The 22,475-nt window shown below is 54.4% G+C and overlaps 3 protein-coding genes across 3 annotated transcripts in view; 1 reads left to right on the top strand and 2 right to left on the bottom strand.

Moving 5' to 3' along the window:
• Positions 1-1,189, bottom strand: part of CEL (carboxyl ester lipase) — a 25,356-nt gene extending 24,167 nt beyond the window's left edge. The window contains exon 1 of the mRNA XM_032165511.2: positions 957-1,189. Within this exon, the coding sequence (XP_032021402.2) occupies positions 957-1,022 (66 nt within the window). The 5' untranslated portion in view covers positions 1,023-1,189. The remainder of the gene's footprint in view (positions 1-956) is intronic.
• Positions 1,190-1,693: 504 nt separating this feature from the next.
• On the top strand, positions 1,694-4,057 carry LOC116475808 (uncharacterized). The gene is given in 4 exon segments (XM_058445926.1): positions 1,694-2,012; positions 2,015-2,136; positions 2,138-2,281; positions 3,917-4,057. Coding segments are annotated over 4 exon segments (726 nt in total).
• Positions 4,058-4,526: 469 nt separating this feature from the next.
• GTF3C5 (general transcription factor IIIC subunit 5) overlaps positions 4,527-22,475 on the bottom strand; it is a 28,073-nt gene continuing 10,124 nt past the window's right edge. The window contains exons 2-11 of the mRNA XM_032165509.2: positions 20,757-20,976; positions 19,140-19,338; positions 12,084-12,279; positions 10,894-10,998; positions 9,103-9,217; positions 8,563-8,643; positions 8,242-8,339; positions 6,933-7,015; positions 6,121-6,263; positions 4,527-5,216 (exon numbers count right to left, since the gene is read on the bottom strand). Coding sequence (XP_032021400.1) covers positions 5,050-5,216; positions 6,121-6,263; positions 6,933-7,015; positions 8,242-8,339; positions 8,563-8,643; positions 9,103-9,217; positions 10,894-10,998; positions 12,084-12,279; positions 19,140-19,338; positions 20,757-20,976 — 1,407 coding nt within the window. The 3' untranslated portion in view covers positions 4,527-5,049. The remainder of the gene's footprint in view (positions 5,217-6,120; positions 6,264-6,932; positions 7,016-8,241; positions 8,340-8,562; positions 8,644-9,102; positions 9,218-10,893; positions 10,999-12,083; positions 12,280-19,139; positions 19,339-20,756; positions 20,977-22,475) is intronic.

Genomic DNA, 22,475 nt, shown 5'->3' with positions numbered 1-22,475 from the left:
CTTCCTGTGGGGCTTGGGGTTGCTGTGGCTTCTCCTTCACAGGCAGAGAGGGTGGAATTTATGGATGCCTCGAGAGAGCTCCTGCCTGCCGGCTCTTTCTGGAGGGACACGGACCCGGGTGTGGAATAGCCCGGCTTTCAAGTTTCTGCACAGGAATAGGAGGTAGCAGCTATGCGATGCTGGGCAAACTGCCTGCCTGCCTCTCTCCACCCTGTCTGCCTGCTCTCCACACTCCCTGCCCCTGGGCCCGTTTCCCCTTCTGTAAAATGGGAACAAGGTCGCCATCAGAGAGGTTGGTAGATGGGATCACCAGGCTTAGCAAATGCAAATTCAAGAAGCCCAATTACATTTGAATTTCAGGTAAACAGTGAATTGTTTTTTAGTATGTTTCATTTTTTTCTTTTTCTTTTATATTTTTTGAGACAGAGTCTCGCTCTGTCACCCAGGCTGGAGTGCAGTGGCGTGATCTCAGCTCACCGCAACCTCCACCTCCCAGGTTCAAGCGGTTCTCCTGCCTCAGCCTCCTGAGTAGCTGGGATTACAGGCACCCACCGCCACGCCCGATTAATATTTGTATTTTTAGTAGAGATAGGGTTTCACCATGTTGGCCAGGCTGGTCTCCAACTCCTGACCTCAAGTGATCCACCCACCTGGGCCTCCCAAAGTGCTGGGATTACAGGTGTGAGCCACCGCACCCAGCCCATATAAATTTGTTTCAAATATTGTATGGGACATACTTACACAGCAGTTCTTGGCAGTTTATCTGAAATTCAAATGGAATTGGGTATCCTGCGTTCTACCTGGCACCTGTCCCCACAGAAATGAGCGTTGAGTGCCCAGGATCTGCTGCGGGGCTGTGCTGGGCTCTTTCTCAGCCTGGCCTGAAGTTTCCAGGCTGAGAAACTTCCTGATTGAGTGGGAGAGCAGCAGGACCTGCCCCTCTGCTGGGCTCTTACCTTCGCGGCACTCGCCACTGCCCAGCAGCAGGTGAGGCCCAAGACAACCAGTTGCAGGCGCCCCATGGTGTGCGTCAGCCTCTGGGTGGCCTTCCCCCTGGGCCTCGGGTATTTATGGAGCCGGATCCAAGGCCACGTGCTTGTTCATGAGCTCTCAGGCACTCCCTCCCCTCTACCCCCTCAGGTGCAAGGAGATCCAGTTTTCCCAAAACCCACAGCGCACCTGTGCAGGTTACCGCTTACCTGGGAGAAGAGGCAGGTGGCCAAGGTGGCGGGTGGTAAGGGGGATGGTGGGGCCCGGCAGGGTGCACAGTGCCCTGCCTTCTGGTTTGTTCACAGGGCTTGGTGTCACTGTCAGAGAAAAGGGCACACTTTGTCTCCATGTCTCCATGCCCTGCTTGTCCCCTAGGTCCCCAGAGGGGTTTTAGAGGGGACCGAGCACATGACTTCTGGGACAGCGAGGGCAGCATGCTGCAGGCCCCCCACCCATGTGGCTGACCTTATCTGTACGAGCTTTTCCTGGGGCCCGTGGAGCAGGCAGCCCAAGCTGGGTGCAAATCCCAGAGCAGCACAAAGCAGTCTCATTCAAGGGTGGGGAGATGTCGCCATCCAGCCTGATGTGTCCTGGGAGGCAGGACTAGAGGCTCAGGGGGTGTGGGTGGGGGGGTATGGAGGCATCTAGCCCAACCATGTGGGTTTCCCTGAGGAAAGAAAGGGCCCAGCCAAGGCCCTGGGGCATGCCCAGGCAGAGTGACAGAAGGGGAGGGAAAGAGGCCAGCGGGAGGAAAGGGAGGTCATATGAGGTTGTGGAGGAGGAGGAGGAGGCTACTCATAATCTCTGTGAACACCTGTTACTCCCAGAGCCAGGATAGGCTCTGAGAAGTGAAAGAACACCATGAACAAAGTCTTCAGATGGAGCCTTTAAGAAGCTCAGCCAGTGTGAGGTCACCCTCACCGAGACACTCAGTGGCAGCTCCAGCCACTGCACAGCCCTCTGCAGTGATGGGGACAGGGCGAAGGCAGCCAGAGCCTTCCCACCCAACAGCCCCCCAGGAGACATGGAGCCTGTGCTTCCCACACCAACCACACCCCCGTTCTGCCACCCCTGGGGCCAGTGCCAGGGACCGAGTGGACCTGCAGAGCCACGTCTGTCCCTCTGTCTGTCGACCACAGCCGGTGCCCAGCAATTCAGGAGGCCTAGTGGGCGAGGGAGGCTGTGGAAAGGACTGGAGGGTGGGAGGAGGAGCTTGGCCACAGGAAATAAGGGGCCTGCAGGCGGCTGGGGCGCCCCAAAGCAAAGGCATTTGCCTCAGGCCTTTGCTGCAGTGTTATTTACAGTGGCTAAGGAGGAAAGGGGAGGGCAGAGGGGAGGCAGCAGGGAGAGGAAGGAGGTGGGGGAGAGGGCTGGGCCAGGGCAGAGGGAAAAGAAGGCCCCAGTTTATATTTATGTACATTTTTAGAGCAGCTTTAGGTTCACAGCAAAATTAGAGGAAGGTTACAGAGATTTCCTGTATGTCTTAACCCCACCCCAGTCTCCCCCATTATCAACATCCCCCACCAGGGGGTACAGCTGTTAACACTTGATGAATCCACATTGACATGTCATTATCACAGAGGTTTTTGTTTTTTTTTTTGGAGACAGGGTCTGACTGTCACCCAGGCTAGAGTGCAGTGACACAATCATAGCTCACTGCAGTCTTCAACTCCTGGGTTCAAGAGATCCTCCTGCTTTAGCCTCTGAAGTAGCTGGGATTACAGGCGTGCGCCATCACACCTAGCCGATTTTTGTATTTTTAGTAGAGACGGGGTTTCACCATGTTGGCCAGGCTGGTCTCAAATGCCTGAGCTCAAGGGATCTGCCCGCCTCAGCTTCCCAAAGTTCTGGGATTACAGGCATGAGCCACCATGCCCAGCCTCATACTTTATTTTTAATTGGCAAAAACAAAACAAAACAAAAAAAACCCTTATTTCCTGGCTCTGTCTTTTCCAAAGCCCTAGCAGTAAAGAAATCCCAGGAGCAAGCACCACGCCTGGTGACCAGATTGGGGTCTCTAAACACCGTATTCACACCGAGTGCGCCCTGGGGAGATGGTTGGGCCGGGTCCACAACAGGAAATGCCAGGGAGGGGCTGGAGCCTGCAGCATACTGGTAGCTGCAAGTAAGGAAGGTGCCCAAGACCCAAGGCTTGTGTCAAAGGACTACAGAGGTCAACCTGAGACGCCTCTAGGCAAAGAAGACAAGCTGGGCATGAAAAAGCAAGCCTGCCATTGACAGACCTGAGTTCACCAGGCAGCCCAGGAAAACACTCTCCACCCCCTCCTGCCGTCACTGGCCCTTGCCAGGGCACTAACTCATTGTTCTGAAAACTGTTAGAGGTGAAAACAGGCATTTTCCCTTCTTTTCTGTGAAAATAGTATTTCAGGGTAATCAAATAGACGATGAGGAAGATTCCTTTATAGGATTCCAGCTACTAAATGCAGAGGGAATGATAGAATTCAAAAAATCACCATTTTACACCCTTAAGGAAGTAGTAGGTCCAGGCAATTATCAACAGCTGTTCAAAAGCCATTAAATAGGCTGGACGCAGTGGCTCACACCTGTAATCCCAGTACTTCGGAAGGCTGAGGCGGGAGGATCCCTTGAGCCCAGCCTGGACATTAGTGAGACCTCATCTCTACAAAAAGTTAAAAAATTATCTGGGCATGGCGGTACATAACCTGTAGTTCCAGCTACTCAGGAGGCTGAGGTGGAAGGATCACCCAAGCCCAGGAGGTTGAGGCTGCAGTGAGCCCTGATTGCATCACTGCACTCCAACCTGGGCGACAGAGCAAGACCATCTCAAAAAAAAAAAAAAAAAAGACCCATAAATGAAACAAAAAACCACAGAAACCCAAAAACCTTTTAGATAAAAGAGCAACGCATCAGGCTGATGAAACCTAAACCTGCTGGTCAATCCTAGTGTCAACAAAGGGGCCCAGCAGACATCCCGTGCATGCAGACCGACGCAGCCTGGGAAGACACCTTGAACCTGAAGCTGGCTGAGCCTCCACCTGTTCCCAGGAAATACAGGGGAGAGAGGAACAGATTCAGCACTACATAGAAGCAACCAGCCAATCCAGAACGGGGCCATCCTCTAGGACAAATGACTTTGTTTCTTCAACAAATACTCGGCACGCACACGGGTTGGGAGTGCTGCTGCCGACTTGGGGAGACATAAGAGGTGCCTCAGCCAAGGGCAACATGGGGAGCAGGGCCAGGCAGGCAGGCTCGGTGGGCTCAGGACCCACCAGTTTCACACTGGGCAGCCATGGGACAGCAGGGCCCATTTCCCATGACTTTGTCAAGAAGGTATTCATTTAGAGAAGAACTGACACCAGGCCTGGAGTCCTCCTAGCTGCCCTCACCCAACCCGACCACATGTGAGGGGCACAGGCCAGCACTGCCTGCATGTCACTGAATGAATGAAGGAATGAATGAAGGAATATATGAAGGGACAAAGGGGGCCCAAGCCCCAAGGCAACAAGAAGACTCCCCCTGCAGCTCCAACATTCACACTGAGAAACCAAGACTTCTCGGGAAACTGGTTTAATAAGGACAATTCCAGAGGGGGCTGGCTGTGGCCAAAGCTGTGCCAAACGGTTAGGATCCAGAGCTAAAGGCACTTCTTGCCACCTGAGACCATGGGCCAGGCTCCGCACACTATCTCCACCACCACAGTCATGAGAGCCAAGCGAGACTGGCCTGTGGCCTGGGGCTCTGCAGCTGCCCAGCTCCACCTCCGGCATTTACTGGTCTCATCCTGAGAGGCACTGGGTGCCCACTCACTGGCTGGATGCTGGGCTGGTGCATGGGTAGTAGTGCCAGGGCATACCCTTTGGGGATGTCCCTAAGCCCTCAGGACCAGAGGCAGCACCAAGCAGCATGTCACAGCCAGTGCTAGGGTCAGCTGCACCCTTTGATGGGACTCCAGCTCTCCTCGGAGGGCCTCCTAGGGCCATTCCGGGCACTGTGGGTGGCAATGGGGAGCCCTGGCTCCCCCATTAGGCCAGACACTAGTCTGGCCGGGTCAGGAAGGCCCAGCCTTGGGCCCTGTCACACATAGTCCAGAATCTCTGTCTCCATCTCGTTTTCACTGCCGTCGGATGGCTTGAAGTCCTCCTCCTCCTCTTCCTCCTCCTCATCCTCCTCCTCGTCTTCCCCAGAATCGTACGTCAGCTGCTCTTTCCCGCCGTCAGCCTTGGCTGAGCTGGAAAAGAGAGCTGGGGCCGGAGGAGACAAGGCCATGGGTGTCCCATGCAGGTTGCCGGGTGGCCCCAGAAAGGCCACCAGGCTCTGGGGAGCCTGTTTACTACTATAAGGGTCCGAGCTCGAGCTCTGAAGAAGCTGGTGGGTAAGTATGGGGTGGAGGCCCCCAGGGAAGCTGTAGTTTGACAGGCAGCCAGGGGAATCCTGCAGCAGGGGAGCCATGAGCAGCTTCAAGGGCCCATGGACCCTCGAGAGTGAACACGCCATTTTCTCTGGGAAAGGGTCCACACCCTTGATTAGATTCCCAAAGGGGGCTGAATCTGGGTTCCAAGCAAGACCAAGAAACCCTGCTTCGGTCAGATCTGTGGGGCGTGGCTGGGTTCAGGATGCCTCCTCCCCAAGCCTGGGAGGAGTTCCCTGAGAGAGCGGGCCTCTTATGACTCCCCCCAGCCTCGTCAAACCCACAGTCTGGCAGGTGTTGCCCCCTTCACTTTCCCTGCAGCTGGCCCTCACTCCTGCCAGGGCTGCCTGGTTCCAGGAAGGGGCTGGGCCACACAGAACAGGAAGAAGACAGAGGCAGAGCCTGTGCATGCACAGCTGAAAGACGTGGGCTGGTGTGAGGGCGTCAGGTGGAGGCCCTGATGGCAGTGCCAGGCTGCTGCGCCCGGCCCCTCTGGGCTTGTCTCCTGCCCCAGACCGCAGGGCTCAGGGCCTCGGCTGAGGCAGCCTCTGGGCAGCTGGGGTGATGCCAGCACCTGGGCTGGGCTCTGGCTCACAATGTCCCCCTCCCAGCAGGGCCAGGGGCAAGATGATGCCACCTTGGTGCCATTTCCCAGGAATGGGTCCCCTTAGGGACACCTCTGTCTCAAAGGAGATCCCCAGGCATCCTGGATCCCCCTTACCCCAGGCGGCTCTTACCAGGCCTCTTGGAGCGGATGGTCTGCCGGATCATGAGGGACATGGTGTCCCTGAGCTCGTCGCTGGTCTTGGGGAGGCACCACCCATCCCGTTCTGTGCAGCAATTCTCTGCCCCGTCATTGCGGTGAATGATCTTCTGCAACCTGGGGGTGGGGAGAGGGTTGGGACATAAAGTCCCGGGGTGGGTCTCTGCTAAGCCATGCCAGTGTCGGTTTTTGCCGGAGGCAGAGCTGTACTGAGAATGGCAGCCCCGTGAGCGAAGTCTACAGAGAGGAACCGGAAACACAAGCTGTGTGCTCCCAGCTGGGGCCCTAAACCTGTGTGCTCCCTGGACCCCCCTCACACACGGGAAGCTCGCCGTGTCACCACTGCACGTGCTTCTGGTGAACCATGGCTTTCAGCAGATTTCAGATGTATTTGATGGGTTCCCATCTCCTCCCATCCCAGTGAGTGCCCTTTCCCTGCAATTCTTTAAACATCACTGAGAACAAGTCGATAAAAGGTTTCTGGGATCTGGCAGGTCCTGGGATTGAGAACCACCTCATGGGGCCTTTATGTGGACAGTGGAAGAGGAGCAAGGATGTAACAGTAAGAACTGTCTCTGCACAGCTTGGAGCCATGGCTTTCTACAGGGCACCGCCTCTACGAGGGCCACCATCATGCCAGGGCTCTCGGCAGCACCAAACTCCCAGACAGGCGAGTGCTCTTGCCGGAGATGAAGGCCGACGTGAAGTGGGAGAGTGGCAGAGACCACTTTGGTCCCCGGGTCCCACGGGCCCCCCTCAGTGTCTCAGGGCCCCTCCCATACGTACTCTTCCACATTCAAGTCGCATAACTGGTAGAACATCTGCCGATAGGGTGGCAGGGCCCCTTCCCGGAAGATGTAGACAGAGTCCTGGTGAAAAAGGGGGAGAGAGACAGGGAAGGTTAGCCAGGGCCCTGGGGCTGCCCATGTTGGAGACTCCATGTAGGCTCCCATGGGGTCTCTCCAGGGAGCTGGCTGGTCACCAGGACCAGGTTGGGCAGACAGGCTGGAAGGCCAGGGAGGAGTTGGGGAAAAAACAAGGTCCAACTCCCCAGGAGGCTCTGGGAGAGGCAGAGGAGCACGCAGGCCCTCCCAGGGCCACTGGCAACGGTAAGCCCACCTGCGCAGCAGGCCATGGCATGGGGCCGGCACTAGCCTTGTGCCGGGCTCTGCTCTCTGTGCCCTCCTGCCCTCTGACCTTATCCCTCACCCACTGGTGCTAATTTGTCACCCTATGTCCCCCTATGGGCTGCCCTGACATCTTTTCTGGGGAAAGCAAGGCTTAGTGAGTATTTACTCTCTCCTTTCCGTACCCAGCCGTGTAGTTCTAGAGGTAAGGATAATGGCCTCCTAGGAGAGGCCTCGAGAAGGAAGGCCGCACAGACTGTGGCATGATCGTCCCTCACTGGGAAGACAGCAAAGGTCTGAAAAACCTAGGAAGTAGGCAGGAGCCCCGGACACTGGGGCACAGCGAGTCCCTCGCATCACCTGTCTCTGCTGCACTCATCTCTGCCACCTACTCCCTTGGCAGGTGATTCCACCGTGCGGGATGCCCCCTTCTCGGCCGCCCCCAGGACTGTGGAGCGGCTTGCGGGAGCCTGAATGTGGGAACAGCTCTGGAAACTGCCAACCCCCGCCGGGCAACTGCACTGACGGAAACGTGAGCTGGTGAGGCTCCTGCCACAGCTGCGGCCCACGTGGCCTGCTCTGGCTCTGTCCTCCTGTGTGTGCCCAATTCTGATCATTCCAGGAGTGGTCACGTGGCTCAGTGGGGGCCCAGGCTCCCAAAGGGCTTGAGAAGGACAGCCACATGCAGCTGCTGGTGCCAGGCTTCCCTGTCGGAGGCTTGTCACCACCTCTTCGCCAGATGTCCCCAACACACACAGCCCCGGGGGTTTGCACCCGAGTTCTCACCCTCAGTGTCTGAAGGCTGACCTAAAAGTAGGCAAGGTGCCGAGGCCCCAGTGGGCAGAGCTGCCTTAATCACAGCCTCCCAGGTGTCACCCACAGGGTGCCCAGCCCCAAGAGGGAAGTCCTCCCCTCCATTCCCGGCCTCCCCTGGGAGCCACTCCCCCCTGGGGCTCAGGGGCGCCCACCTTGAGCTTGTACTTGCTGGAAGCTGGTTTCCGAGCACCACTTGTCCCTGATGGGCCCAGGCCCTGCTTCAGGTCATGCATAGTGACAAGCTGGCTGGCTGCGTGGGGACAACAGCAGTGCTTGGCATGTGCAGGGTGGGGAGGAGGTGTCTCTCCCAACCACCATGCCCTGCCCTCCTGCCAGCCCACCCTCTCCCAGGGGAGGAATGATGGGCACAGCCCTGGAGTGACCCCCAGGAACCACCTCCCCATCTGGGTCCAGGTGCCCCGCCTTCCTTGGCAAATCACTCATGACCCACAAAAGGCGCCTGGCACGCTTACGTGTCTTCTTGACGGTGATGGGGAGGCTGTAGTTGTAGGTGCTGCGCTTTGCTTTGACTGGCAAGTCGCTGGGGGCATAACCTGCAGGCGAGGGCAGGCATGTCAGGTGGGCGAGCACAGGGCCCGTCGGCACACAACGCTGGCTTCACACGGGGGATGGGACTTGGGTCCATGGGGCCAGCTCCTGAGAGGGCAACCCCAGGCTGCCAAGCATGCCACTGTGGTCACCAACACATCTCAGCACTTCCCAGGCAGGGTGGGCACTGATGCTCTCACAAGTGCCTGGCCTGCATCACAGGATCATAGGGCACGTGGAGTCACTTAATGAGGGACTGTGGTTCAGAAACGGGCAGTCAGCGGTGGGGCCAGCACAGAACTAGGGCTTTCGTTTCCATGCCATTCTGCATTCAAAAGAGTCTCAGCAACGGGGGCAAAAGGTTTTTTTATTCTTTCCAAATGAAAAGATTCTTACTACACAAAAGAGAATGCTAGAAGCTGAGAGAGAGAAAGGCAGGAGGCAAAGCTTTCAGGAGTTTTTACCATGTTTCATTCCACAACGGATTCGGAAATCGAGGACTTGATAAATCTTGGCATCTGGGTTTTTTCGGGGGTCATACCCAAATCGAATCCACAGGCTGCGCCAGGGGCCTGTTATCTGGGACAGAAAAGGGGGGGAAATGTGAGGTGAGGTGAAGACCCAGGTCCCTGGACAGGGCAGAGCCTACGCCGAGGCAGCAGAAGAGCTGGGGAGCTCAGGAGCTGGGGACAGGGCTCTGGATGCCGAGCCCTGCTCTGCCATGTGCAGGTCCTGTCACCTTGGTGAGGGCACGTGGCCTTTCCAAACCTTGGTCTTCCTGTCAGATGGAGGCAACAGGAGCACCCTTTCCTGTGGGTTTTTGTTTTTGTTTTTTTGAGAGAGGGTCTCACTCTGTTGCCCAGGCTGAGTGCAGTGGCACAATCACGGTTCACTGCGGCCTCAACCTCCTGGGCTCAAGCGATCCTCCTACCTCAGCCTCCCAAGTAGCTGGGACTACAGGCATGAGCCACCTCACCCAGCTAATTTTTAATTTTTTTGTAGAGATGGGGTCTCATTATGTTGCGCAGGCTGGTCTCCAACTCCTGGATGCAAGCGATTCTCCCGCTTAAGCCTCCCAAAGTACCGGGATTCTAGGCGTGAGCCATCGTGCCTGGCCTCCTGTGGTTTTTCAGAGGATTAAATGAGATAGCGCCCGTGGAGCCTTTACCATGGTTCCTGGCACATATTAACTGTCCAGTGTTACTACTGGCCTAATCAATGAGACTTCTTCTGTCCCCAGACGGAGTTTTGAATGGCTTACGTCTAAAAAGCCAATGCCAGCCAGGCGCAGTGGCTCTCGCCTATAATCCCAGCACTTTGGGAGGCCGAGGCAGGCGGATCACTTGAGGTTAGGAGTTCGAGACCAGCCTGACCAACATGGTGAAACCCCATCTCTACTAAAAATGCAAAAAAAGAAAATTAGCTGGGCATGGTGGCGTGCGCCTGTACTCCCAGCTACTTAGGAGGCTGAGGCAGGAGAATCACTTGAATCCCAGAGGCAGAGGTTGCAGTGAGCAGAGATCACACCACTGCACTCCAGCCTGGGAGACAGAGTGAGGCTTCATCTCAAAATAAATAAAATAAAATAAAATAAATAAAATGCCAACACCAAGCAGCACAGGTGGCTCTCCTGAGCCGGAAGTCCAACAAGGCAGAAGAAATGAGTCTTTCTTGTATCCTACTGCCTGTTGCAGACCCTCACGGTCATGTCTTACGCTGGCCTCCCCTAATGCTTTGTGAGGCCTGGCAGCGGGGAGGATCCCTTTCCCACTAGCACCTTTGGGAACCTCAGTAATGACATCCATCTTTACATGCTTGTGGATCAAAGGTGGAACTGCCTCCCACTGAACCCCGCTCAACACAGGTAGAGGACGACATGGGGCCGCTGTGGTCAGGGGCTGGGTTCTGCAGCCCAACAGGCTGTGGAGGGCGCCCTGGACTCAGGGAGCTGAAACTTTTCTAGCTGGCTTTAATAAGCTGTCTTAGGGATGCTAGGATCGGGGGGCCAGGACAGGGGGAAAGGAAGGATGGGGGTGCCAGGACGGGGGAGGTGCTAGGTTGGGGGTAGGGCAGGAAGGATGAGGGCCAGGCCAGGGGTGGGTAGGAAGAATGGGCCAGGATAGGGGTGGGGCAGGAAGGACAGGGAGCCAGGATAGGGGGTTGGCTGCTCTTACTATGGCTCTAAGACATCACAGCAGGGACCAGGGACCATATGGGTGGGAACCAAGGCAGGTGGGTGGGCAGCTGACACTTACCATGTAATAGGCTATGAAGGGAAGCAAGACCTTGAGCTTGTCTGGGTGGACGCTGATGTTGGCCTTGACAGCATTCCGGGACCAGATGGGACGGATGTCAAACAGCTGGGGAGGCCAAGGGCAGAGGGTGCGATGAGCATCAGCAGCTTCCACCCTTCTGCCCTGAACTCCCAACACGGTCTGGGCCCCAGTGGCCCCTCCAGAGAGGAGCTGGTAGAGGACAGGGGCTGGACACACAGGGCGTGCCCCTAGGACCTGCTGCCCTCACTAATTCATCCCTTCCCTCAGAAGCCTGGGCTGCACGCCCAGCCTGTGCCAAGTGCAGTTGTGGGGCTGGGTCTCTCAAACAACAAGAGACATGGTCGCTGTCCTCATATAGCCCACAGCGCGGTGGGGAGCAGGGCTCAGGGGGCACGTGCTAGAGTCCCAGGGTCCCCATGCTGCTCCAGTCTACAGAACAGGTGCCTGAGGTGGGACATCGTCAGGGCTGAAGGGGACAGCCTGGCCTGGGGAGGACTGCAAAGGTCAGTGTGGCCAGAGTGTAGAGGGCCAGGGGGCTGGGGCAGCGGGCCTCACAAGCCGATTCAGGTCAGGAATGTGGGCTGTGCCGGGTGGGCAATAAGGAGCCACTGACAGTGTGCCCCAGTGACTGCTGGAAATCAACAAGAAATCCACGTGGTCTCCCACAGGCACACTGCGTAAGGGAAGAGCCGGGCTCCAGGTGGCAGTGGCCTCAGTGTGAACCTGATGCTCACGCCAGTGGGGACGCAGGACTCCACGGCACCCACAAGCCCAGGGAAGGCGGGCTGCCTGGCAGCACAGTTCCAGTTCTAATGGTAAGAAAGTGCTGGGCCTGGCACACTAGGTGCCCCACTGGGTTTGCTGCAATGAGTGAAGGGATGAATAAGAGCTCAGCGGATCCCAGAGCTCCATGTTTAGGTCACATTTGAACAATGCACGCATATTTTTCTTAAGAACTCTAAGAAGCATTTTCAACCTCAGGAATGTAGAACTTATACCCACACAGCCTTTAGACATGGCATCTGAAGGTGAGAAGTTCCCATGCACTAAGGAATGGGTAAAGGTCAGTGCAGCCAACCCCACAGCTAGGAACAGGGAGCAGCTGGGTAAACATGGGAAGCCAACAGAGAGGCTGGAGCCACCGGGGCCGGGCGCAGCGCAGGACTTGCCTTCCTCAGCTCCTCCTCCACCTTCCGGTCCACTGGGTTAGTGCAGACTCTCCTCCACGTCTGGGCTGCAGCCTCCAGCGGCTGCTTGGGCACCTCCTCATCCTCAAAGTTGACAAAGATGGCATTGTGGGGGCGCCGGGCCCTGCTCAGGCCAATCAGATTCTCGCCTGAGATGGGGGGATTGTTGTAGCCTTCCCTGGGGACAGAGAGTACAGGTGAGAACAGGGGCACTAAGGCCATCCCAGGCACCCGCTGGGCCAGACCAGGCAGGGAGCCCAGGAGCCCGGCAAGGCCCACAGCCACCGTGTGCCTCTCTCTGGACATCTGTGCTGGGAAAGGACCCCAGAGTTGGCTGCTAAAGGAACCTCTATTCACAGAGGACGAGACGCGGCCACAACTGCCTATGACAACTCAGAGAAACCCTGGGGCCTGCGGCTCTCAAACTGGGGAAAGGCCAAAAGGTCCTCGAGGCTGGAGTGCAGGAAAGGGCACCTGTCATGGGGCTGGTGGCCCCAAAAGTGCACTGAGTGAGGTGCAGCACTGTCCAGCCAGTGAAAAACTGGACAGAGTCTAATGTCCAGCAGCTGGCAATGGTGAATCACCCAGCACAGCTGCATGAGAGAACGCAATCTGCTGTCAAAACAGGGACAAGAGCTGCACTCACTCACATCTGCTTACATGCGAGTCACTTATTTAACGCTCAAACTAATCCTACAGAGAAGGGACCATTTTCTAATGAAGCAGCTGAAACCATAGGGACTGGGAAACTTGCCCAGAGACAGAGCTCCTGGGAAGGAGGTGGGACTCCCATCGAGGAGCCTGGCTGCAAAGGTCCCATCACACACTTGTCCTGCCACCCAACAGAGCATGACTCTGGCTCACAAGCATCTCAACCACATGTAGGTGAATGAACAAAGAACCTCACCAAATGGCATTGTCATGAAACACAGGCGTTAAAGCCAAGGGTTCCATTTGTCCAAACACATAGAATGCCCAACACCAAGGGGGAACCCCGATGTCAACTATGGACACTGGGTGACGATGTGTCAGCATAGGTTCATCCACTGTTAACAAGTGCCCCCACTCTACTGAGATGTTGATAATGGGGGAGGCTGTGTGTGGGGGCGGCTAGGGGGCATATGAGAAATCGCTGTGCCCTCTTATTTTGCTGTGATTCTAAAATTGCTCTAAAAAAATAAAGTCTTAAAACATATACTCACACATACAAAGCAAAGATTCTAGAATATTTCTGTGTGTTGGCACAGAACACCCTTAGGTAGGTATTTCTCAAAATATTTGTAGTGGTTACGTCTTTAAGGTTGGACACCAAACTTACACAAAAGAAGGCAGGCCAGTGTAAAGAACCCCCACGAGCCTGTTACCAGCTTCAACAGTGATCACCACGTGGTTAACTGCATTTCATTTGAACCTCCACCCAACCCACTATTTTGAAGTACATTTTAAAGTAGGTCCCGGACATCATCCAATTAATTCGGGTGATTATTACCTTTTAAAATTTGTTTCCATTTTACCTTAGTTTTCTACATGAGTACATACCATCTGCACACTTACAAAGAATAACAGTATTTTCACATTGTGAAACAAAACTAGAAAGACGGGATCAAGTCTGGGCCTTCTTTTTAAAGTGCCTGCGTTAGAAACCGCACAGGACAGGTCAGCACTATCCCGTTTTCAAAGATGGCCCCAAGGAAAACTGGGTGGCCACCTGCAAGAGCAGCCCGCCTGTGCCCAACCCTGTAGGGAGAGGCTGCACCCCCAGCCTGCTCCCCATGGCGACCTCAGGCTGTGGTCTGTGTCACCATGATTCTAAGTAGGTGGGGAACTGCTGGCAGGGGTCGAAGGGTGCTGATGGCAAAGTCAACAGGACCACCTTGGAGAGTCCCTGAGGAACAGGAGGGACCCACCATCCTCCAGTTAGGAGGACCCTGTCAGGCCACCCAGCAGCCTCTGCTTGCCCACCTGGTTTGTGGGAAGCTCAATCTCCCCAGGAAGGGGCCAAGGAGGCAGTGGCTAGGTTTCCTCCCTGCCAGTCCTCATGCACCCAGCAATGTCAGCAGGGTAGGAGAATCGACAGCAGCCCTGGGAGAAAATGCAGGTTCTTTCCAGGTGCTGGAAACTGATAAACCACATGTGGAGGGAGAGGGGCCTTGGGGGCCGAGGGCAGCTGGCCCTCCTCCCTCATTTTACCCCAGGGGCTTGAAACAGCTTCCCACTGGCCCGCAGGGCAGAGCAGGGACTCAGATGCTGCTGCCATCTAGTGCCAGGGGCGGCAGTGCTTGACAAGTGCTGTTTTCTTTTTTTTGAGATGGAGTTTCACTCTTGTTGCCCAGGCTGGAGTGCAATGGCACGATCTCAGCTCACCTCAACCTCCACCTCCCGGGTTCAAGAGATTCTCCTGCCTCAGCCCCCCCAAGTAGCTGGGATTACAGGCATGCACCACCACGCCCAGCTAATTTTTTGTATTATTATTTTTTGAGATGGAGTCTCGCTCTGTCGCCCAGGCTGGAGTGCAGTGGCGCGATCTCGGCTCACTGCAAGCTCCGCCTCCCGGGTTCACGCCATTCTCCTGCCTCAGCCTCCCGAGTAGCTGGGACTACAGGCACCCACCACCACGCCTGGCTAATTTTTTTGTATTTTTAGTAGAGATGGGGTTTCATTGTTAGCCAGGATGGTCTTGATCTGACCTCAGGTGATCCACCTGCCTCGGCCTCCCAAAGTGCTGGGATTACAGGTGTGAGCCACCGTGCCCAGCCTGTTTTCTTTTATGTATTTTTGTTTCTGACAAGAGTATGCTGCTTGTGGTGAAGAAAAAACAAACCAAAAAACCACTTTTTTTTTTTTAAAACACGGTCCCACTCTGTCACCCAGGCTGGAGTGCAGTGGCACAATGATAGCTCACTGCAGCATTGACCTCCCAGGCTCAGGCCATCCTCCCATCTCAACTTCCCAAGTAGCTGGGACCACAGGCACACGTGCCACCACACTCGGGTAATTTTAAAAAATTTTTTGTAGACACAGGGTCTCACTATGTTGCTCAGGCTGTTCTCAAACTTCTGGGCTCAAGCAATCCTCCCACACCTCAGCCTCTCAAAGTGCTGGAATTACAGGCATGAGCCACTATGCCTGGCCAATAAGTAACTTTAAAAAATAGGCTGGGTGCGGTGGCTTATGCCTGTAATCCCAGCACTTTGGGAGGCTGAGGCAGGCGGATCATCTGAGGTCAGGAGTTTGAGACCAGCCTGGTCAACATGGTGAAACCCTGTCTCTACTAAAAATACAAAAGTTAGCTGGGCATGGTGGTGCGCACCTGTAATCCCAGCTACTCGGGAGGCTGAGGCAGGAGAATCACTTGAACCCGGGAGGCAGAGGTTGCAGTGAGCCGAGATCATGCCACTGCATTCCAGCGTGGGCGACAAGAGGGAAATTCCGTCTCCAAAAAAAAAAAAAAAAAAAAGGATCATGTCACCTCCTGCTTCAAACTCTTATAGTGAATACAATATACTTACAGAAAATGGTATCATTCTATGTGCAAAAGTTTTCTGCAGGGAGGCAAAGTGACTTGATTCTTTTTAGTTAATACATTTCCACAATTTTTTTTTTTTTTTTTTCTAACAGGTACAATTTATTCTTACAATCAGAAAAAAGTAGGGGGTGGTGGTGGTAGGGGATGTTACAGACTAGGGGACAGCAACCAAAAGCAACATGTGTGGCCCTTGTTTGGCTCCTGAGTGGCTTTTGGGACAATCGGGAAAAAGTGAACAAGGACTGGTTGTGGGTGATGTTGGGGAGTGCTATCAATTCTGTTGGGTAGGAGACTGGTATTGCAGGTCTGTCTGAAACATGAGTCTTCCCTGTCGGAGATCCGCACTGCTTGTTTCTGAAGGCAGCACTGTGCCACTGGGGGTGGAGAGGAGCAGAATGTTGCTCACTGGATGCTCCTGATGGGCACGTGGGGGCTACTAGACAATTCGATTCTCTCCACTCTGAGGTGTGTTTGAACCTTTCTGCAATGCTTTTCTGGAGGCAGAGAATAACACACTCTCTCCTGAGGATGAAGCCTAGGCACTGGTCTTCAATCCCCACCCCGATTCCCTGGCTCACCTGCTCCGGGGCACAGCAGCCTCCCCAGCCTTCCTTTGCACGCGCCAATCCCCTGGTCTGGAAAGTTCTCCCTGGATCTTCACCTGGCTGGCTGTCTCAGCTCCAGATGTCAGCTCCTCTGAGGGCCCTCGCTGCTACCTGTAGCCCTGGCCCACTGCCTTCCACCAGTGCAGCCCACTCCCCATGATTTCCTTTAAGGCTCCCAGCCAGGTACTCAGGCTCCGTCCAGCTCCCCGCCCCTGCACTGCGCCCCAGCTGCTGTGTTGTCCGTGGGCACCAGGCTCCAGGGAGTGCCCTGGGCCACCACAGGTGCTCAGTCAGGACATAAAGGAAATACGTAATGAGGAATGAGAAAGCCCTCCCACCCCTTCAAAGAAAACTGCTCTGAGCCCCAAATCTTCCAGACTTTTCTAGGTACTGTTATCACACCACCATTTACTTCTATTCCACAGAATCTGGTCTTGCACCTGCCTTTCTCATAGAGCAAGGGAGGCACCTGGGCATGGGTCCCATCAGTCCACAGAGTCCACTCTTTTTTCTGTTTGTTTTTTGTTTTGTTTATTGAGACAAGGTTTTGCTCTGTCACCCAGGCTGGAGTGCAGTGGTGTGATCATATTCACTGCAGCCTCAAAGTCCTGGGCTCAACCAATCTTTCCACCTCAGCCTCCCGAGTAGCTAGGGCTATACAGGTGCATGCCACCATGCCCAGCTAACTTTTTTAGTTTTTTTGTAGAGACAGTCTTGCTATATTGCCCCGTCTGGTCTCAAACTTTTGGCCTCAAGTGATCCTCCCGCTTTGGCCTCTCAAATCACTAGAATTGCAGCCACTACACCAAGCCCAAGCCCATTCTCTTAAGGGCTGCATTTTTGGAAGCTTAAAACATGCTATGGAACAATTATTCAACAAACACCATCACCTCTGGCCCAGTTTTCAAAGTCCTTTTCAGGCTGGGCGCTGTGGCTCACGCCTGTAATCTCAGTACTTTGGGAGGCTGAGGTGGGCGGATCACTGGAGGCCAGGAGTTCAAGATCAGCCTGGCCAATATGGTGAAACCTCACTTCTACTAAAACTACAAAAATAAGCTGGGCGTAGTGGTGGGCACCTGTAGTCCCAGCCACTCAGGAGGCTGAGGCAGGAGAATTGCTTTAACCCAGGAAGCAGAGGTTGCAGCGAGCCAAGATCGCACCACTGCACTCCAGCCTGGGTGGACAGAGCAAGACTCCGCCTTTCAAAAAAAAAGGCCCTTTCATTTTGCTCATCTGTTTGCAGTAATCTTGCTCCCCTAAATCTGTGTGCGGCCCATGGACACTTGCTGAGTACCTCTCACAGGCCGGGCTCTGTTCTGGGCACCGGGGCTATGACAGAGACTGAAGCAGGCCAAGTCGCTGCCTCTGGGGAGCATCCATTACGATGCAAAGTTTTTTTCCATGTTGTCTTTTTGTGTGTAATTTTAGAAAGTAGAGCATACAAAAATCAGGACACCGTGGCACTGGGCCACGAGCAAAGCCTGCAGAGTGGGAGACCGGGGCGGTGCTGCCGGCGAGACCTGGCGCTGACCCCACGTCTCGGCTTTCTCATGTGTACGATGGGGGGGGGGGGGGTGTCAGGAACCCTGGGGAATTGCTCCCAGGCTGGGGTGAGATGTACTCACAGCGCTGCTGCACAGGGACGTGGAGTAACTGGCAGTGTGGCTGGTCAATGTCATTCATCCCCAGTTGGGTATTTTCAAACTTGTTTTCTTCATTTTGTTTTCACAGTATTCAATCTTGGATTTTATATAAAGGAAATCCTATTCTTTTACATCAATGTATGGCATTTGACAATCTGACTACATTTGACAATGCCCAGGCCTGCCTTTCCAACAGCCGCTGAGGTCTCTATTATGTCGAGAACCTCTGAGTTACAGAATTCATTTCATCTGAATTGCATGTGGGCTTGGGCAGGCTGTGCACACAGGAGGTGTGGTGGGTGGCAGGGGGTGGCGGTGGGTGCACTATGAGTCACGTCCATGTGGCTCTTCAAAGCTCTCAGTGTAGGAGAAACCCACTACTGATGAGAGAGAGTGAGCACCTGTCCTGAGGAGAGGCACCATGTTCCGGAGGGGACACAGTCCATAACCAAGTGCAGAGCAGGCGAGAGCTGTGTAGAGTCACAGATGCCTTGAGAAGGATGGCAGTGGGCGATGGGCACGGTCGGGGGTTCTCTGAAGCGACCTCCAGCCGCACAGGGCAGACCAGGAAAGGGTAAACAGCTGGGGTGAAGTGGGGCCGAGGCTTGGCAGGTGAGTGTGGCAAAGAGAGGAGGGACAGATGATAAAGAGGCTGTGAAATCTCTGCCAGGGACAGGGACGGTGAGGCCATGGGGAGCAAAGGAGGAAGGAAAGAGCTGGGGTCAGAGAGTGGGACGTTCCCAGGCGGCTTGCTTAGGTGGTGTCATTACTAGTGACAGCAAGGTCCAGAGGCTGGCTGGTCAGCAATGACCAGGGGATTAAGCCAAAGGACATTTCTCAGCAGGAACCCCCATGTCCCACAGTCATGTTCTTTGCACTGTCCACAGGAGTGAGGCCAACCTGGCGATCACACAGGCCACCACTTACTAAGGCCCTGTTCTGTACTCAGCTCTGTGCTGAGAACTGCATGCGCTTTTTAAATTCAATCCCAATACCTCTGTTGGGTAGGTACTACTATCATCCCATTTTCCTTTTTTTGTTTTTGGAGACAGTCTCACTCTTGTCACCCGGGCTGGAGTGCAGTGGCGTGATCTTGGCTCACTGCAACCTCCGCCTCCTGGGTTCAAGCGATTCTCCAACCTCAGCCTCCCGAGTAGCTGGAATTACAGGTGTGCACCACCACGCCCAGTGGGTGAGCCTCCATGCCCGGCCCATCCCATTTTTTCAGGATGGAGAACCGAGGCTGCATGGAGGGGGGCCTTACCGGTGCTGGGTCTCTGGTCGGTAGAAGTAGTCCACCGGGGCGTCCAGCCGGGAGAAGATGGGCGGGGGGATGTAGAGCGGCAGCTCCTGGTGGAAAAAGGCCTCCTTCTCGGGCCGGAGCATGAGCACCTTGTCATACATTGACGTCTGCTTGCCGCCTGCTTCCGTATGCACGGCCAAGTACTGGAAGTCAGACATCCCTAGAAAGAGAGGTGGGCAGATGGCAGACATTGAGTCCAGGAATGGGCAGCTGCCACACACCGACACCCACATCTGCTTCGGGAGGTGCTGAGTGGGCCATGTGGTGGAGGCTGTAGGGTGAGGGTGGCAGGAAAACACACCCTTCCCAAATGCTTCTGCAAAGTTGGCTCGATGCAGTCTAAATCACTTACATATAAATTATTTTGGGGAGGTGGGGAGCTACGTGATAGGTGAGGATGGAGTCCAGGTGAGTGCTTCTTAGATGTTACTTTGAACTATAATAACTGCAATTACCTTTGCACCAACCTAGTAACATGCATATGAATCTGCCGGGATCTTGCTAAATGCAGGTTCTGACATGGTGCATTTCTACCAAGCTCCCAGGTGAGGCTGATGCTGCCAGTCCAGAGACACACACTGAGCAGCACGGTGCTGGTTCAATTCGATGACAAATACGAGGTGTTATGTTTTATGAATCACTTGGGAAACTTTGTCCCAGAAAGAACAGGCCTCTTTGGCGAATGCCATGACCCACCAGAATGACTGCCATTAAAAATGCCCAACCCATAGGACCCCAGGTCCTGCTTCTCCTTCATTTCACTTTCTTCTTCCCCTCTTTTCTTTCTAGTCCTCTTTGCCCTTCTCAATCTTTATACTCTTCAGATTCTGCCTAGAACTGCAGCTGTAACTCAGCCAACTCTAAGGCTTGTTAGTAATATGCCAGGCACCTCCTGTGGGCCAGAGGCTGGCCCATTCACAGGCATTGCCTCCCGGAATCTTCACGAGGGCCTAAGGAACGCAGGCTCTGTAGCCTGCATTGCACAGACAAGGACACTGAGGCTCAGGGAAGCCAAGCCACCTCCCAAAGAAACTGGTAGGGCTCAGGCAGGCACAATGCCAGAGTCTGTCTTTCTTATCTGTCTCCCTCCCTTGCCTTATTGCCTCCTCATTGGGGTTCCTGGTAGGTGGCAAATCTGATTGAGGGCTCCATGAGGGACGTTCAACCTGCTGGGAGTTCAGAGGAGGAGGAGGTCCCAAGGAGCTTCAGGAGCTAGGAGGGCAAGACCAACAGCAGCCGAGACAAGAGAAGGTTCAAAACACTGTGGTGTGGGAAAGACTGGAGGTCTACTGACCAGTTTTATTTGGTCCCACACAATGGTTTCATTAAAAATTAGGAGATTTCTAGCTTAAGAAGGCTGAAGATTGGGCAGCAATGAACCCGCAGTCTCTGGGGAACTGTTGGCTGGAGGGAAGAAAGGCTGCCTCCTGGATGGGGCCTGTGCCCTGCTGTGTCCCCACAGCCCCTGGGCATATCCTGGCCCCCTCCACTGGTGCAGATGACCCACACAGCTCCTGCAGGCAGCTGGGATGGCCCGCCCTGAAATAACCAGACATTGCAAGAGTAGATTTCAGTTACCCTGAAATTTGTAAATGGTGGAGATGATGCCAAGGATCTCCATGTCAAATGTGACCTCGGAGTGGGCCTCAGTGCCCATCACCCCTTTCTGCCGCCTCGTTCTCTTCCTGATGCGGAGCAGCAGGCTGCTGGTACTGAAGCGGTTGGCGCACACTGGGTGGCAGTATGGGTCCTTGGGCCGGAAGTACAGCTCCAGCCTCTTGGTGGGGTCCGCGTAGATCTGTGGCAAGGCCAAAGGAGACAGAGCAAAGCAGTGACAAGCCAAGCAGCCAGTAGGGAGCTGCTCCTCTCTCAATAGAAGCCTGACGGTGATCCAGGAAAGGCCAGGAGGCTCACGTTTCATTCTGGCCTCTTACTTCCCAAAAGGCCCATTTTTTAAACCCATGTATCTTAGTTTTTATCTGGTGGAAAAAATGAGAATCGTCTCCTTCCAAGTAAATGCCATCATCCATCAAGTGCCTGCTCAGCGTGGGGCATTAGTTGGTCCTTCTGGCAACACTTGAGGGGAGATACTATCACTCTCATCTTTGTAGGGACCAGCCCCACAGGGTCAGTGGGTTTTTCTCCCCTTGTATGGAGACAAGAGATTGTAGAAATAAAGACACAAGACGAAGTGATAAAAGAAAAGACAACTGGGCCCGGGGGACCACTACCACCAAGACGTGGAGACCGGAAGTGGCCCCAAATGTCTGGCTGCGCTGTTATTTATTGGATACAAAGCAAAAGGGGCAGGGTAAAGAGCGTGAGTCATCTCCAATGATAGGTAAGGTCACATGGGTCACGTGTCCACTGGACAGGGGGCCCTTCCCTGCCTGGCAGCTGAGGCAGAGTGAGAGGGAGAGAGAGAGAGAGAGAGAGACAGCTTATGCCATTATTTCTGCATATCAGAGACTTAGTACTTTCACTAATTTTGCTACTGCTATCTAAAAGGCAGAGCCAGGTGTACAGGATAGAACATGAAAGTGGACTAGGAGCGTGACCACTGAAGCACAGCATCATAGGGAGACGGTTAGGCCTCTGGATAACTGCGGGCAGGCCTGTCAGGCCCTCCACAAGAGGTGGAGGAGTAGAGTCTTCTCTAAACTCCCCCAGGGAAAGGGAGACCCCCTTTCCCGGTCTGCTAAGTAGCAGGTGTTTTTCCTTGACACTGATGCTACCGCTAGACCACGGTCCCCTTGGCAACAGGTGTCTTCCCAGACACTGGCGTTAGCGCTAGACCAAGGAGCCCTCTGGTGGCCCTGTCCGGGCATAACAGAAGGCTCGCACTCTTGTCTTCTGGTTCTCACCATGTCCCCTCAGCTCCTATCTCTGAATGGCCTGGTTTTTCTTAGGTTATGATTATAGAGTGAGGATTATTATAATATTGGAATAAAGAGTAATTGCTGCAAACTAATGATTAATGATATTCATATATAATCATGTCTATGATCTAGATGTAGTATAACTCGTTGTTTTATATATTTTATTATACTAGAACAGCTCATGCCCTTGGTCTCTTGCCTCGGCACCTGGGTGGCTTGCCGCCCACAATCTTGGAGGTAACTCAGGCTTGGTGTAGGGTGGAGTGGCCTGTCTAGGGTTACCTACTCTAACAACTACCCACCATAAAGGGTCTTGGTATGCAGTCTCATATGCAAATGTTTCCAGGTCCAAATGAGATTAAATCAATTAGTAACAACCATTTGGGCTCTGACTTGCTGTTACCTCTATCTTTCCAAG

Source organism: Hylobates moloch, unplaced genomic scaffold, assembly GCF_009828535.3.
Source record: "Hylobates moloch isolate HMO894 unplaced genomic scaffold, HMol_V3 SCAFFOLD_10, whole genome shotgun sequence".
Classification (NCBI taxonomy): Eukaryota; Metazoa; Chordata; class Mammalia; order Primates; family Hylobatidae; genus Hylobates; species Hylobates moloch.
The sequence above is the reverse complement of the archived record's forward strand: the minus strand, read 5'-3'. Positions and strand labels throughout refer to the sequence as shown.